Source organism: Morchella sextelata (assembly GCF_020137385.1).
Source record: "Morchella sextelata strain SCLS chromosome Unknown scls_6, whole genome shotgun sequence".
Taxonomy (NCBI): Eukaryota; Fungi; Ascomycota; class Pezizomycetes; order Pezizales; family Morchellaceae; genus Morchella; species Morchella sextelata.
Window position 1 is genome coordinate 1,248,483 of NW_025408621.1, and position 16,357 is coordinate 1,264,839.

At 47.3% G+C, this 16,357-nt stretch overlaps 5 protein-coding genes across 5 annotated transcripts; 1 reads left to right on the forward strand and 4 right to left on the reverse strand.

The window, feature by feature from the left end:
* Positions 1 to 457: 457 nt before the first annotated feature.
* Positions 458 to 967, reverse strand: H6S33_011458 (uncharacterized protein; the record flags this gene model as incomplete). Its single annotated transcript, XM_044842822.1, has 1 exon — positions 458 to 967. The coding sequence occupies one exon, from the start codon at positions 965 to 967 to the stop codon at positions 458 to 460; it is 510 nt and encodes a 169-aa protein (XP_044696226.1).
* A 978-nt stretch (positions 968 to 1,945) lies between these two features.
* On the reverse strand, positions 1,946 to 2,281 carry H6S33_011459 (uncharacterized protein; the record flags this gene model as incomplete). The annotated part of the gene is made up of 2 exons (XM_044842823.1): positions 1,946 to 2,104; positions 2,132 to 2,281. 2 exons carry the CDS (start codon positions 2,279 to 2,281, stop codon positions 1,946 to 1,948), a joined length of 309 nt encoding a protein of 102 aa, XP_044696227.1.
* Positions 2,282 to 3,532: 1,251 nt separating this feature from the next.
* H6S33_011460 (uncharacterized protein) lies at positions 3,533 to 3,895 on the reverse strand (the record flags this gene model as incomplete). Its single annotated transcript, XM_044842824.1, has 1 exon — positions 3,533 to 3,895. One exon carries the CDS (start codon positions 3,893 to 3,895, stop codon positions 3,533 to 3,535), a length of 363 nt encoding a protein of 120 aa, XP_044696228.1.
* Positions 3,896 to 6,490: 2,595 nt separating this feature from the next.
* Positions 6,491 to 7,174, reverse strand: H6S33_011461 (uncharacterized protein; the record flags this gene model as incomplete). The annotated part of the gene is made up of 3 exons (XM_044842825.1): positions 6,491 to 6,610; positions 6,674 to 6,793; positions 6,854 to 7,174. 3 exons carry the CDS (start codon positions 7,172 to 7,174, stop codon positions 6,491 to 6,493), a joined length of 561 nt encoding a protein of 186 aa, XP_044696229.1.
* An 8,168-nt stretch (positions 7,175 to 15,342) lies between these two features.
* H6S33_011462 (uncharacterized protein) lies at positions 15,343 to 16,149 on the forward strand (the record flags this gene model as incomplete). Its single annotated transcript, XM_044842827.1, has 1 exon — positions 15,343 to 16,149. The coding sequence occupies one exon, from the start codon at positions 15,343 to 15,345 to the stop codon at positions 16,147 to 16,149; it is 807 nt and encodes a 268-aa protein (XP_044696230.1).
* Positions 16,150 to 16,357: the final 208 nt, after the last annotated feature.

Here is a 16,357-nt window from a genome sequence, read left to right on the forward strand (position 1 = left end):
TTTTTCCATCTTCCCACGGCCTTGAGATTTTAGTGTAGAGATGGGCGTCTGAGTTGGTTAACTATGTCAATACCACATCGACATATATGCTCTGGTTTGTCGAATGTGGGAAATCCCTAACCCTGCGTAGCACTCACCAGTATGCCAAATCCTCGTATTCGTTTGCCACGTTTCAACGGGATAATTGGAATTATTTAGGTGATAAAGTTTAATGTTCCAACTTGACATATAAAGAGGGGTCCATTATATAACTGAAGGAGGTGCGAATTGGTAGGGAAGAAAAATCAAACAAAGTTATCAACTGTGGAAGTTGCGCAAAGTAAGCCTAAGTGCAGCAACACGCATTCGTAAGGTCGGCCACCAACGAGAAACGAGTGATGCAACGCACATCCCCCCCGCCCCAAGGTGTCCAAAACGCAAATCCTTGGCACTCTCTTAAATCCTAAACCGTAAAACACTATACTAAGCCAAACGGCGGCCAAAGTCCCCAGCTCTTTATAAGGACTCCTTTCTTCCCACTTCTCCCAGAAAAATCACAGAACTCTGCAAGTCCCCTCTCGGGGCAGAGCGGGCGCTCCCTGGGGCGCCCGGCCCTCCCTTCACAAAGCAAGGGAGGGTTTTCCATCGGCCTCCTAGGCCCCCAAGTCCTTGGGGGGGGAGGTCGATGACTGTCCCCCCTCCCCTTGTTGGGGAGGGGTTTGAAATTTGTGGTGGGCTGGCTGGTGGGGGGGTCTGCTGGTGGGGGGGTCTGCTGGTGGGGGTGCTGGGCTGCTGGGCTGGGCTGGGCCGCTGGGCTGGGCTGGGCTGCTGGGCTGGGCTGGGCCGCTGGGCTGGGTTGGGCCGCTGGGCTGCTGGGCTGGGCTGGGCCGCTGGGCTGCTGGGTTGGGCTGGGCCGCTGAGCTGGGCTGGGCCGCTGGGCTGGGCTGCTGCTGGTGGTGGTGGGGGGTCTGTCCCCTTCTCTTCCCATAATGGGAAGAGAGGGGGGCACCCCCCCCTTTTTTTTTCTGCACTGGGGCCTCCCCTCCTTCTTTTGAAGGAGGGGGGGCCCTTTTTGCGTTAAGTCGTTTTGCCCTCTCCCCATTTGGGGAGGGGGCTTTTTTGCGTTAGGACACTTTGCCCTCTCCTCTTCGCAAGAAGAGGAGGGGGCTTTTTTGCGTTAGGACACTTTGCCCTCTCCTCTTCGCAAGAAGAGGAGGGGGCTTTTTTGCGTTAGGATACTTTGCCCTCTCCCCTTCCCGTTGTGAAAGGGAGGGGGCTTTTTTACGTTGGTTCGTTTTGTCCCTCTTGGGCTCTGGGTGATACCGAGAGTTCGAGAGGAGCAGATGAACCATCACGACCTTTTTGAGGGACTGTGGGTTGTAGTTTTGTGGGTACGTCTCGTCGACAGCATATAAACTACATGTAGATAGACTTCCGGGTTGCATACAATTAATGAGGTAATCAATCAATCAATCAAACATGTACTCTAGATAGACTTGTTCATAGATTATCACTCGTCGGCCGAGTCAGGGCTGATGATCGATATCGTAAGTAGCTTTCCCGGTCTGTCACGCTACATGTAGTTATTTGCTTCAAGTTGAACAGACCAGCCTTTATCGCTGGTCAACTCGGATAGAGTGGTATATAATAATCTCCAATGTCGCAATGTAGTGGGGTTTGAAGCCGGGATCCTTGTCGCCAGTTTAAGCTTATCTTTGCTCAACTCACAATTTCAACACGAGAGATTCTTTGATTGATTGATCAATTGAGTGACAAAACAGCGATCAACGAAGCCTTTGTGTCTATTATTATCCATCATAACCAGTCCAGCTGGGTCTCCTTGTCTATATTTACATACACCCCTATACGCTTCGCCAAGTCCCTGCAGTGGCCATACGGCGGCGGCGGCGGCGGCGGCGGTACTTCCTCTCTCCATATTATAACCCCAAACTCCACAAAATCTAGCCTACCCTCCCTTCGACTTCTTTGCCGCCTCCTCCTTCTTCTTTAATCTCTCTATCTTAACCTTCATGACCGCTATCCCATTCTCTGTTAGCTCTTCAGTCGGCGTAAGCTTCTTCCGCGCGCTCCCCAGCGTCGCCTTCTTCTTGGCCACTGCTTCCTCCTATTTCTTCCCATACCTGAAGCAGACCAGGTTGCCGTGGTTGCAGGGGTCGGTGGGGAACGGGATGTCCGCGAGCATTTCGGCCCAGGTACGGTTGTCGGCGGGGGCGGCGGTGGTTTCAGCGGCGAGGAATAGGAGGAGGGGGAGAAGAGTGAGGGAGAGGGCGGCGATGCGCATGGTAATGAGATATGGAGAGGTTGGGGGTTTAGGTACTGCGAGTGGTTGTAGATTGTGGTTGGGTGGCGGTTTGGATAGCTTGTGGGTGAATCGATATTCGAACGTCGGGTCAACCAATAAACGACTCGAAAATTAAAATGTGGGGAAGAAGAAGCGAGCGATCGAATGGAATAGACAAAGGAATGTAAGATTTTGAGCAGCACAGCTGACGGGCTTGTTGAGATCGTTTTAGGTTCTGGGGTTTTTATAGTATTTTGTCGGCCAGTGATCTGCATGGCTACCAATATATGATGGTGATAGTTCCTACTTCTGTACACCGTAGTGAGATTTAAGCATAATAAGGCAAACTATGCTAAATAATGCAAGTTAGAATACAAGGTCAATATAGTTTCTACCGAGTACAAGGAATATAGCCCAAGGAAAGTCGTACCGGGTGGATAGATTCGCGGCGTTTAAGCTTTGATATAAGGATGTTTCCTGTCGAGTAAATTATCTCGAACTCATTGTTGACAGTTAAGCGGAGGGTAAGTCTCTATCACGTCTTCTAGAATCCCGTTCTAAGTAATTGGTTGTATGCTCATAGTAACCATTATTCTCGTATATACGCTACTGAGAGGGGAGATATAGACAAGTGAACATACGTAAATTAGTGCAACTGGTCATTTGGTTTGAAGTTTGTTTGGTTGGCTACTGCTTATATTCAGGCCTTGATCGTTCGAAGCTTCTCGATCTCGGCGAGCTGATGCAAACGTGAATAACTAAAGCGATGAAGCAATAGGAGTGGTGAGAATCTAAGCTATAGTCCACCGTTTCTAACCACGTATTACCGCTCGCCTTTCGCCTGCATTCTTGCTACGTGTCCCGCTTGTCCAGTTGGTCGTCTTTCTCTTAGCTTGGTGGTATGCGCCACAAAGTCTCGATTTTTCTCTTGAGATAGTTCCCACGCAAAAGATATGCCCAGAGTTAAGCGTGGGATATGGCTAATCGAATAAGAAAAGACAAATTAAACTCGGTAATCGGGCTATTTCGTCCAGCTCCACATATATGACTATCGAACAATATTGATTTAGGTCGAAACTCATAATTTCATTTCTACAGATTACCAAAAGAACCCCATAACACCAATACACAATCGAACCATAGATCTCCATCCCACCCCTCCTCAAAAAAAAAAGAAAAAAAAAGAGAAAAAGAGAAAAAAGGAAAGAAAAAGAACACAAGAAAGCATTTCACCACCCCCTAGACGTCGCCTCATCCCAAAATAAACCTTGGAGGAGCCGTCGCAGTACTATTCTGCTTCTTCAACGTCGCCGTCCTATTCCTCAACACCTCCGCCAGCAGCGCCCACTCAATCTTCCCCTTGGCCGGCTTCGGCGGCTTCAACGGGCCCGTAAAGTTTCGCATCAGCGTCCCATCGTGGAACCGCTGCCACTGCGGGGGAAGCTTGTGCAGGATGTCTGTGATGTTCTTGGGGCAGTGTTTGCCGCACTCGAGGGTTTCCCAGCGGATGGGGACAATTTGGGCCTGTACTTGGGGTTGCTGCGGAGTCGCCAGCGTTGCGGATGCGGTGGAGACGAGGAGAATGAATGGCAAGGTGATGGCGGGGAGTTGCATCTTGATAGGTGTTTTCTGGTTGGTTGGTAAAGGAATGTGGTGTCTAAAGCACAGCTCGAAGACTTTGAAATTGTATTTATGACTTGTTCTCTGTTACTCGTGGAGGAATTGAGAGCAATACTTAGGATGGGCATGGAGATTCGTGATATATATCTTCAAAGATAGTTTACCGGATTGGTTGTGGCACAGCGGGTCGGGGGTGCACTGGGATAAACGCAACACGGTGTGGACATTATCGGCAGGGCTGTTTGCAGGCCAAGATACAAAGTCTTCTAAACCGCTCTCGTTGTCACCGATGATTCCTTCCATGGTGTTGCTGCGTTATGGATCAGGGTAAGGGTTATATTTCTTTGCCGCATTTCACCGGCGAACCAATGTTACCGGGTTTAAGCCCCCAACCGGTTCGGTGACGGTGCCATTTTCTAGAAAGATTTCGGGGGGTATAATTATGATCTTGAGGCTTTCGGTTAGTTACATTTATGCAGCAATGACTTTGAATTATATTCTGGGGAATCGATCATTGATAGGGGAAATGGGTTAGGGTTACGACACGTGACTGACTCAAAAAAAACGCTGAGCCAACACTCATGCCCCTCACCCTGGTCTTATTATCAGTCCTTGCCAGCTCCCTCACTGCTTAAATCATCTGAGCAGGACTGCACAGTTATCAACTGTGTCACCGTCACCGCCCTTTTTGGTTACTTTCTCAAGTAAGCTGTGTTGTACGTGGTCACCGTATTTAACGAGAATACTTTCAGAAGATCAACGCTTAGGTTTCGATCTAATAACTCACCTTATCGCAGTGCTCAACGCCGAAAAATGTCTATATCCCTCGAGCCCCGAATCAAAGATACTATAGCGGGCAAATGCACAGCGACACTCTAGTTAGCGCGACATCCCGACACTTACGATAATGAATGACCTCTCCGGATTCCGAAATAGCGACACATGACTTGTAGCAACACAGTTGGAGCGCACTTTTCTCCTCGGGAATTCAAAACTTATTCTATGTTTCCACTTGAAAGTGGCGAAAGTAACCAGAGCAAAATGGGTCCAGGAACAGGGGGAGATACATACGCTTGAGAGTAGTCATTAATAAAACTCAAAGCAAGAATCGCCTCCACTGAAGTATCAGGCGCGGCAGTAGAGAGGTTCAAATAGATATGCTGGGTGAGGTACGTTGGGGTATGGAGGGCATGAGACGGCTAATCGGACTAATGTTCAAAGTCAATTGGTGCGGAGAGGAGATTAGATGAAATTTACTTTCGGTAGAAATAGGTTCTTCCTCCACGGAGGTGGTAATTGAGAGAAGTGGAGCTACCCCCTTAGCTCGCAGTATTTAATTGACGAAAAAGATAGAGGGAGCAGATGCCGGTCTGATGTGTAATAGAAACCGATTGTTACGGCGTGATGATCGAAGACACATCTCCTTGCCTCCTCTTAACAACGAAAGTATATGTATGTAAACACCCGGTGGGTCAGTGTATCAACAGACTGTAGCCTTTATATTTATGTAATATAGAAACGTCGACTCGGGATGTATGTGGTTTCCTAAACATAGATGAAATGAAGCGTGTTTTTCCTGACATGGGCTTTGAGATCCATGATATTCGGGACAACGAAACAACAAAGTTTCAAGGCCGGGTACACTAGAAGACCCAAGCCCGCCGCCGATAACGACAGTTGGACATCTTATTACATGGGGATCTAATCTAGTCTTCCCACACGGCCTGTCGTTTCGTCTCGCCCCCTCCCCCTGATTGGGACACCGTTGGCAGAAAGTGCCCACAATAACATCCGTCAACAATCCGACCCCAGGCACAAGTACGACGCAAACCCGATAAATCACACCAACCACTGTACGTCCGACCGATATCTTCCCTCTTCGATTACGATTAACCATTTCAACAGCAGCCTCGACAAAGCTTAACGAGTCATGGCTCATGACTGCGAACCGTTCGTGTTTGTCACGCTCCCAAGCTAGACGAAGTAAGACATGGCTCTTTTTGATCCAGTTGAGCTGCCTGTGGGTTGCTGGTTATCTTTTCTTCTTCTGGTACGCCAAGCAGGGCCTATCTGCTGTCTCAGAAATTCGCCTGTGCGACGAAGGATCTAATCTAATCTAATCCGATCAGTGGTACCGAGTGCAACATCATGACCCTCCGGAAAGAGTACTATGGGCGCACTCATATCGGAACATTAATCATATCAGACCTTGTCTTTTTTCAAGCCCTCGGCCTTTCTTTTTCTTCTTACTACTGTGTAAACTGGTTGCCAGTCAAATTTTGATGCTGGATTAGTCCTCTCTTCTAATTTCGACTCTTCAGACGTCTTTGGGCTCATTGATCAATCACGAATCGCACTAGCTTCTCAAAGATCATTCAAGGCACACTCTCTTTTAAGGAAATATCCCATATATTATCAACCAAGACACAATTAACTAACTACTCGATCCACCTCTTCCTCATTCCAAAAAGAAACAATCGTTATGTAAAAGTTTGCGCACATTATAGAAAAGGTAAAAGATTGACCCTCCAAAATCATCCAACTCATAAACTAATCTTTAGATAATTCCCATTTACCAGTAGTAACCATTCACAAAGGCTGCTCGTAGGTGCTGATGGCAAATTGAACAGTGACAGTCAAAGCTCCGAACTGAGAATCAGCAGCAGGCTTCTGAGTAGGGATCAAGGCGATGAGGTAGAAAGCGAAGGTCTATTATTCAAGCGCTGGTCAGTATATGATTGATATAATCGTCAGGGAATATTGGAAACTCACGTCGACTGTGGCCTCAAGGGAAACAAGTGCGTGGCGGATAGGCTCAAAGAATGGGATCAAAGTGAGGAGTCCGTGCTTTCCGATAACAACGTTAAGAAGGGCCTGGTGAACTTGAACGAACTATATTCCCTCACTGTTAGAACTTTAAATCTTTATCGAGATCAGTATAGAATAACTTACAGTAGTCAATGCTTGCACAACAAGCTGAGCATCCGCATCTCCAAGGGCTGCCATCTGACGGCGGGTCTTGGCACTGCCACCACCGCTGAGCATGGCGCTGGCCTGGCCGACTCTGGTGATGATCGTAGCGAAGCCCTGGGCGATCTTGTAGCCCTGGAGGGGCGCGTTGATGAGGTTGATCTTCTGGGTCTCAATGCGGAGGTTGTCAGAGAGGGTGGTGATTTCCTTGAAGGTCTGAACGATCTGCTGAGCAGGAGTAGCCTGGGCAGCGACGAGGCCGAAGGCAGCGAGAGTACCGACGATGATGGTAGAGAAACGCATTTTGATTGAGTGGTTTGGTGAGTTGGTTACTTAAAAAGTAGAAGTGGGAGTGGAAGGACGTTGAGAAGGCTGGATGAGGAGTGAATTTGTGATGGTTGGTGCTGGGACAAGAGGTGGACGGAGGGCGTGCTACTTATACAGAATTCGGCACTGGTGAGTGCACTGAATATCCGCACATGTTCACGTAGTCCAGCTGAGATCGTGCGCGGAGATAGTGTTGCTCACGATCATTGATGGTGACATCGGCCTAGATAGCTAGCATCAGCTGCTACTCTAGCTAGGGGATCAGATGATGTCTTACCTCGAATCTAATGACCTCTACCACCATCTCTCCGATGGTACAATAGGGACTCCACCTAGCATTCTTAGTTTTCCCTTTCCCGTCTTTGTCTCACTTCTCTAGAACGAGGGACTAAATCTAGGTCAATGAAGAAGAAGAAGAGAAAATCGAGGTAAAGTCCCCTTCTTGTTGCACGATATCTACTATAAGCAGTTTAGTTTGAATTTTGCAATGAGCCATTTGACGATACATCACAACGCAGCACGGGGTTAAGCTTCAACTAGACTCTAGATCTTGGGCTGTGCGTCGGATAAATTCCTCTAGAGTACTCTAGTTTGCAATTATCAGAGAAAAGAGGGAGCTAAAAGGCCGGCAGTTGCTAGTTATTCTCAGAAGCCATGTTGTGCTTTAAAATTTACCTTCACCATAACGTGCCGGCTTTCAAAATTACCAAGAGAATCAAACCTCTCATGTATTTGATGCCATACACAGTACAACAAAATCAATTGCAAGCATGAAATATTGCACTTAAGCTTTACAATTGCAATTGCCCCTCCAGATTACCTCTCACCTGGACCTGGACCCGTAGTACAAGCAAGTACAATCTCCCAAGTTGGAGTAAAGATCCCCTTACCCAATCTCGTACTCATACTCCATGTGGTTGTATTGAGCTGCAAACCAATGATCATATGAATGACACAATGTCTCACAAGTCAATCTTGGTAACCCCTACCCACACCGCCAAGCCCGATCTCGCCTAGCAACTAGTCTTGATGTCGCATAGTGCAGACGAGCCAGATAGCCGCCTAGCCGAGCAAATGATCGCCGCGCCGGACCCTAAATCAATAGTGGCTAGTACTACGACTCGCTATATTGTCCCAGATCCGGACCCTTGCACGAGAAATAAAAATCTCCGAATTGGCCGGATCAGCAGGACTAGAGGATGTGCATACAGATATGTATGTAAACTAACTCTACATTGAGGCAGAGTGTGCCGTCTTTCAGCTAAAGTTGGGCTCTGAGGGGGCAGATGCGTGAGGGATCACTCGGAACTGGGGATTGTCGGGATGGAGATGGGTAGATCTATAGAGTTGGGGGTTATCGGGATTTGCATTTGGGCCGTGGGGGGGGGGGAGGGCGAGGTTAATTTGCGGTGCTCTAGATCTTCTCCTTCATGGGGGAGCTCACGGTCATGGTCTCTCACTCACTTTTCTAATGTAGAACTTAACTTGAGAAGTATTGTTAACTCATCAATATTGTATACAATACTTGAGAAGTATAGTAAAGTACAAGTACATATGTGTGTAGAAATACCAATATGTATGTCTAGTACATCCATCGATATCTATTTCCACACTGGCGTACGCGCGCTCCCGTGAAGAAGTATGCCCATCGCATAGTATTTCGTCTTTTCGGATGGACATATACAACGTTATTTCCCGTGCGTGTATGCATGTCTTTAGGCGTTGCAATATCTTACACACACAAGAAATTCTCCGCGCGTGTCTTCAACAGCTCACTCACACACACTCGCACCCACTCACTCCTGACTCACTTATCTGTCTCTCTTTCCAAATTTCTTCTTTACACATGATAGATATAGGTAACACATATATATATGTAGGTACTCACTGATCTCCTACCTATTCTACACTCTAAATCGCGCAATCCTACTCAAACAGAAAGAAGCAGGAGAAAACCACTCTCATGACATGAAAGCGAAACCACAAAAACAAAGCAAGAAACAAATTCAAGCGAATAGAGACCAGACTACTCCATTTCCTTCAAAACATGCATAAGATTATATCAGTTGAGATGAGAATCAGATAACAAAAATTTAGGTAAAGATTGAAATCAACCGGCAAACACTCTCAATTCTACTCTACATTGATAAGTTGGTGATGTCACATTCGCTAAAGATTCTCGCGAACCCATATGTCAGGGATCATATAACTCTAGAGAAATGTAGAATAGTTCCGGGTACTACGCCCCTACTCAGTAATTAAAGCATATCGTCCAAGAACTTGTTTAGCCAATTATCCCAGCCGCACCTTGTTTGGACGTCTGTGGGCGCGCTCTAGAGTATTGTACCTAGTCTTCTCTACTCCACCATGGCGCCATTCACTTTATTCCTTTTCGATCCCTCATCCTCAGGGTTTTCTCCACGATCGCTGTATGTAGGTAACTAGGGGGGTAGAGTATGGTTATGGTAGAGAGCATGGAGAGAAGAACAGGTAGCGAAGAGCAATTCCACTGGTACCTTCTTACTCCCCCTACCAGCCTCCTCCTTGTCGACAATTGCAAAAGTTTGGAGCCGAGCCCAGCGAAATTCTTCTCCCCTCATGATCAAACCTCGAGGATGTATGTAAAAACAAAACCACATTCAAATAAACACTTACCAAAAACCCCAAGGGTTCCTGCCGGTCCCGCTCCTCCTCCTCCTCCTCCAAGACCCTCCTCCTCATTGACCTCCTTCTTGTTTTTTCTCTTCTGGACTGTACCTGCCGATCATAATATTCCCTCATAATCGATTTCCAATTCCCACCCCACCACAATGATCGGGAACTCAACCCTCTTCAGAGATCCCTACCTCTTCACCCGCCTCCCCTTCAGCTCAGATCTACACAACCAAATAACACACACCCAGATCTAAAGTAAAGTTAGCCATGCTAGCTCGATACAGTGTCGTTCCCACGGTCCTGCCCCTCACTCCTATCCATGCTAGCGCACATTATCCATACCCTTACCCATGCCCTTACCCATGCCCCTCTACCCTTAACCACCAACTCATCGGCACATATCCTAGCGTCGGCAGCCACCAAAGCCACGCCGGACCGCGGGCGGAGAAGGACCTTGTTCTGTTTGTCCGGCGTTTGCTAGAACTGTATGGAGTTTAGTAGAGGGGCGTGGGGAAATGGATCTCGTTCTCGGGGGAGAGGAAAAGCTTGGTAGGAGACTAGCTAGGAGGCTAGGGGAGCTAGAGGATCGGAGTTCCAGAGTGGGGGAACTTGGAAGTATGATGACGGTGGTGGCCGAGGGGTTCTTGCAGAGAGAGTAGGCTACTCTGTGTGAATTCAGGTAGCTACTCTATCCAAGAAATCTAGAGTTACAACATATAGAGAGGCAGATACTCCAGCCATCCTGTCGAGTATGTAGAAGATTCTAGTGAGGAGTAGTAGTACAACGAGAGGATTTATTTTTATGCTAGCAGCAATTAGGAGTCAGAACTGGGTTATCTGCAGTTGCAATAACCCCCCAGCTCAGGGTCAAGCTTTGCGCGTCATGAACCGAGATGCGTGTACTCACATACTTTTTTTTCCTTCTTTTCAGCTGGGAATTTCGGGCGAGTGAGAATGTATGTGTGGACTTGTGATATCGTGCAAAACCGGTTGTGTGCACGATGGGTGGTTGGTAGGTGGGCAGGTACGTGATGGGAGGAACTTGAATTTGCTCGTGGTTGGGTGCATAGGTATCGATAGACAACCGTGGGTACAGTGTTCATGATCATTACCATCGCGAGTGCGAATTGGAGTGAATAAACTCTGGAGTTGCTGTCTTTATCACTACAATATTAACACAAATTATTTTTGCGATTGGAATGAGATAAATTCTTAGTTGTCCTCGATACCATCTTCTTGCCGTCACAAGTGTGTTCGTATTATCTTGCAACAACTGCTATACGGTGTTGTAGCTACACAAGACTACATGTGTCCTGAAGGTTTTCAAGCTGGTTTGGGGGCGGGGGGGGAAATGCGTAAAAGTGAGTGATAATGTGTGACGCACCATTCCCTCGCATAACTCATGCCCAACTCCCCCTCAAATCCGTTACAGAGAGATCCGAAGCCTTCGTTCGCCATTCTATCTAGCGCTGCTGCTAACACATATCCAGTTGTCAGTGGCGGTTAGACGCAGATTTCGATCAGCGCAATATGCAGGGAAGCCTGCAGATTAAACATGTCTCACATCACTCACCACTAACTAATCCATGCAGCCTGCGAGATCTGAAAGCACCAACGCAACGCAATTCAGATCAGATCAGGGTGGTGGGTGTTTAATACAGAGCAGATCATATACATCTTACTTTAACCATTCCAATAATGTTCATGATCAGCATAGAATACAGCAACCTACATCATGCTGGGACGGGCATTCCAGTTACTCGTACATTCGCATTTTACTCAACCCGGGATAGAGGTCTCGCTTGAATCGTCGGGTACCTAATTTAAACACTCCCTTTCGCCATAGACCTGCTTTCTCTGCTCGGAGTCGCGGCTCTCTGTCTCGTGAGGAGTTGGTGAGACCGACATTACATTGCGCTCTTAATCCTTTTAATTCTTTATCCAGCCCGGAAAGAAAGCCTGAAAACCCGACACGATGGAATATCCCCTTTTCTTCCTTCACCTATCCTCAGTCCGCTCGCTGCTGCCCAATTCGCTTAGCCACAGGCCTGCCGTTCTTGTTGGTGTTGCCCAACCAGACGAGCCCAACCGTCTATCGGCTAATACGCTCTCCTGTCCACGTGAAGGGCCATGTTCCAGACCAAGAATCCAAGATATTCCGCCCTTATGTCCTTGGTGTGCCTTGTCTGGAAATCCTCTACGTAGTAGAGAAGATCTGATTAGATGTTGCTGTTGATTACTCGCAACCAATTCAAATTCCACGCCCCCATCCTATCCACCAGCTTTAAAAGATGCACAAGCCTCTACCCCCCCCCCCCCCCCGCAACGCCCCACCGGGTTGGGCGGTGTTTACCCTCGGTTTGGCCCACTCGCCTATCAAAACTCAACTCAAAATGACCGCCAGATCAACAGTGGCTGACACAGATGCAGGGATGGGGGTGCTCGAATTACAGCTTTAGGAAATGAGAGAACTCTAGTGTACATAATGTACACACCTACAAAGGTGGTACAGCAGAGAGGAGAAAGCCTAAGCTTAAAAATTAGGTACTCTATATGTGATAATCTGAGCTGAGGTGAAACTCAATTCGGTTGCCGTTTCTGCCGTGGGGCTTTTTTTTTTGTACTGGTGATGGGGTTCTTTTTTGGGAGGGGAGGGGAGCGCGAGGTTAATTTAACTCAATTTGAGCGCGCGGGATGGCATGCAAGATCTGGAGAGTTGGCGGTTGCCGTATTGAGGAGAATGAGGAGAGGAGGGATCGTGAAGATTTTGTTTTGCAGGTTTTGTGCTGCATTGGCTGTATTACAACCAACAATGATACAATAGCTAGCCGTCATTCCGGGCGGGAAACATCGGGGCTTGGAGCTCAATGGAGTCAGAACCGGTGACTACACGAATTCCGCGTGGGACGAAAAAGTAAGAGAGAAGGGTAAAACGGGAGAATGTATGTATATCCTCTTCGGATTGTTTGCCATTGTGAGGAAGCAGTGCGAGGGAAGGTGAGCGTGAGAATTTGCACCGTTTTTCTCCGAAAATAAAGTGTAGATGTCATGGAGGATTTGGCTTTAGTCTGCTCCTGTAGTCATGTAATCCATATCGTTTGTATTCAAAGCCAGACTTAGCATTTGAATTTCAAAGAGATTAATTTTCTGAAATAAAATACCTACAGGATCTTAGGAGCTGTTTGATTCTACATGTAGATGTAGGTACTGGTAGTGAGCGAGCCTTACGGTCTACAGTTTGAATCCCCCGGTATTGAGATAGGTGTATATTCTTAGATACGCAGATACGTACCTGATGCGATGGTGAACGAACTTTATCTCTTCCTACCGCTCCCAAGGTCCATCATGTGTGGATACCCAACAAATACTCCGAACTGAACAGTCTGATGCGGGTTATTTTCCACCAAGTCCATAATCCCGAACTCGAACAAGATCTTAACCTTCCTATTCTTTGCAGGTACAGCAAACCCACCATAATTCCATTTCCACGGTGGCCGAAATTCGCTGGAGGTACCGTGGGGATAGAATTTAGAGAGAAGTGTTTGTTAGTAAAACACAGGCCTTATCTTCTTTGAACGCTAGCTGGAAGTTTCGTAGGAATTAAATTTCGACAGGATAGAATTAGGATCGGTTTTCTGTACACAAAAGGTACACGAAGACTCGCCATATATAGCAAAACCTTCCATAATTCCATATCCACGGTGGCCGGATTTTGCTGGAGGCGATGTAGAAATGAATAAAGTTTAACGAGAAGCTTAGTGTTTGTTAGTTTGAACGCTGGAATCTTCATAAGGAGGGCAGAATTACGAGCCTCGCCATACGAAGGAACTGCCAGCAGCGGCGGCAATACCGTATGCATGCAATCCAAATCCTGGCAAAAGCAGCAGAAAGCCCCCCCCCCCCTCTCCAGATACAAGCCACGCCAGTCGCACGCTTCCAAGAATACATACCAGTCGAGTCCTCGTTCGGCGAGATTAACACCCCGATCTGCATTCGTCGTGGCTAGAGTGTAGTGGCGCTGCCTGGCATGACAGAATACACTGGATTCCAGCGTATACCCCCTCTATCCAGGACCCCGTTGATACTCTACCAACAGAGTCATCCTATAAATTCGAGAAAAGCGAGACTTCCGTCCGCCTATATACGTCGCGCGTTGTTGTGTACGGTGAGGTTGTGTGAGCATAAGACATCACTCGGGTCTTGGCGTTGCCAGTTTCCCGTTAGGGAACCGGCGAGCGGACTAAAGAGACCAGCACCGAGATGTTTCCCCCAACGACGGCGGGATCTATGTCTTGCAACGTCCCGTCAATAGCGCATGTCTCGGGAGTGGAATTACAAGGTCAGACTTCGCTAAATATCCGTGTCTCGGCTTACACGGTCCACCTGGAGGATAACGGGCGGGGGCCGACCGCGTGAAAGGAAGTCTACCGTCTAGTTAATTTATCCTCTACGGTCTCGTAATTATAAATGATAGGCGATAAACCAAGGACGGTTGCGGATGTCGCAATTAGCTTAGGAGCTGGAAACAAATTTATGTCTAATTTCAGTATAAATTCCTTAATAAACCGGTTATCTGAAGATTTTCCTAACATTATGTTCGTACCTTTAATTATTTGATAGTTTTCGAAGACGCCGTGGAGGAGGACTTTAGACCATTACTGAAAGATCCGGTGGTCTATGCCGCGGCTTAAGGATGTTTATGTAGCCAGATCGAGGCCTAAATTAAAACTATGCTGAACTATCACGACCCCAGAGTCGATCCGATCCGGCTGAGGTTATTGGACTCAAGTCTTTATCAAACCAAGGGATTTTCGGCTCAAATAATACGATACAGACTTGACTGGAGTGCCTGTAACCGACTTGAATCAATTTAAAAGTTTTTCCTTGTAAGCATTCAAATTTCCCGAGGGGGTTTTCCGAGCATAATAGGTACAGCCACTCTGCAAAAGTGTTCGTGATTCCGATTTCGGAGTGAGACATCTCTCCATAGGTAACCGTGGCGGACCATCAAAAAAAACCCAAGAGAAGACTTTCCCAGTGATCAATGGCGCCCGGAATCAATGAAGAATAAGATCAATGACCTATCTTCTTTTATATATAGTCACGAACTATATTATATATTTTTCGTTGTTTTAAATCTCAACATTAATTAATAACATCAACGTTACGGGTGCGCCACACTGCGCACTGGCATTAAAACTAAATCACGAACACTTTTGATGAGTGGCTGTACGAAAATATTCAAGTTCGTGTAAATCGACAGTCGAAAGTTGCCGACAGCCTATAGAGTGATATCTATGCGAATGTCAGTATAGATCCCTTGAAATAATGCATCTTAAGAATGTCTAGCTTTGATTCTCGAATGCTTCAAAGCTCTTATAAAATGGATACAATTCCCTCCCACAGAAAGCTCATCACAAACAATTACCAGTAGAATATCACACAGATTACAATTACCAAAACAAAAAAACCTACTAACATCACTCAGAATGTCGAACAATAACGCCAACACTAACAACACCAATAATAACAACAACAATAACAACTCAGAGGGAGAAGCAGGTCCACCAAGACCACCCTTCGGCCTCGTCACATTACGAACACCCAGAATAATACAGGCACATGTTGAGGGTGTAACGACGATGTTTCTTATCGGGGAAATCGCTGATGCCATGAACACACAGCTAGTACCCGAATTTGAGAGCTTCGAATTTGAGGAGGAGCACTCCGACCACGGCTCAGGATCCAGCAAGTCCGACGCCGACACCCCCGAAGAGCTACTCTGCAACATCTGCGGCCGCCGGCGGGAGTGGATCCGTTACGTCATGTGCGGGCATCGGGCGTGCGCCAGCTGCACGAAGAAGTTGTGGTGGTCGAGGATTAATAGACCGGATAGAGCGAGGGATCCGTGGCCGACTTCAATTCCGTGTCCGTTCTGCAGGGCCGAGGTGACGGCGGTCATTGATGAGAGGGAAGATTCGGTGGAGGGTGTTTATTCGGCGGTAAGTGTTCCGGGGGCGCCTGTTGTTGCAGGAGATACTACTGGGATTGCTGCAGGTGATGGTGGTACTGCGGTTGCGGCTGCGGCTGCGGCTGGTGGGGGTGAACGGGGGATGCTTATTGTGGACTGGATGTTGATGAGGTCGAAGGACGCATTATGGAAGTTGCAGCTTGAGATTGCGGAGCGTGCAGCAGCGGCGGGCGGCGGTGGAGCTACAGATAATGGTGAAGGACGTGCTGGTGGAGCATGGCATGATATTGGGGACTTGGACTGGAATGAATTCTTTTTTGAATAGCTTAGGTGGCTAAGGTAAGTTAGATCGGAGATCATAGATGATAGATGAGAGTTAGAGAGTATTGCAAGCAGCGCTCGAGTAGACGTTTAGGTATCGATGCAATGATTTAGTGCTATTTAGCTAGTTAGCGAGATGGAGATAAAATAATAGAAGAAAAACCATACTTGTCCTGCGTGTTATCTGGCTCTGGAGACGTATCTAACGCGAG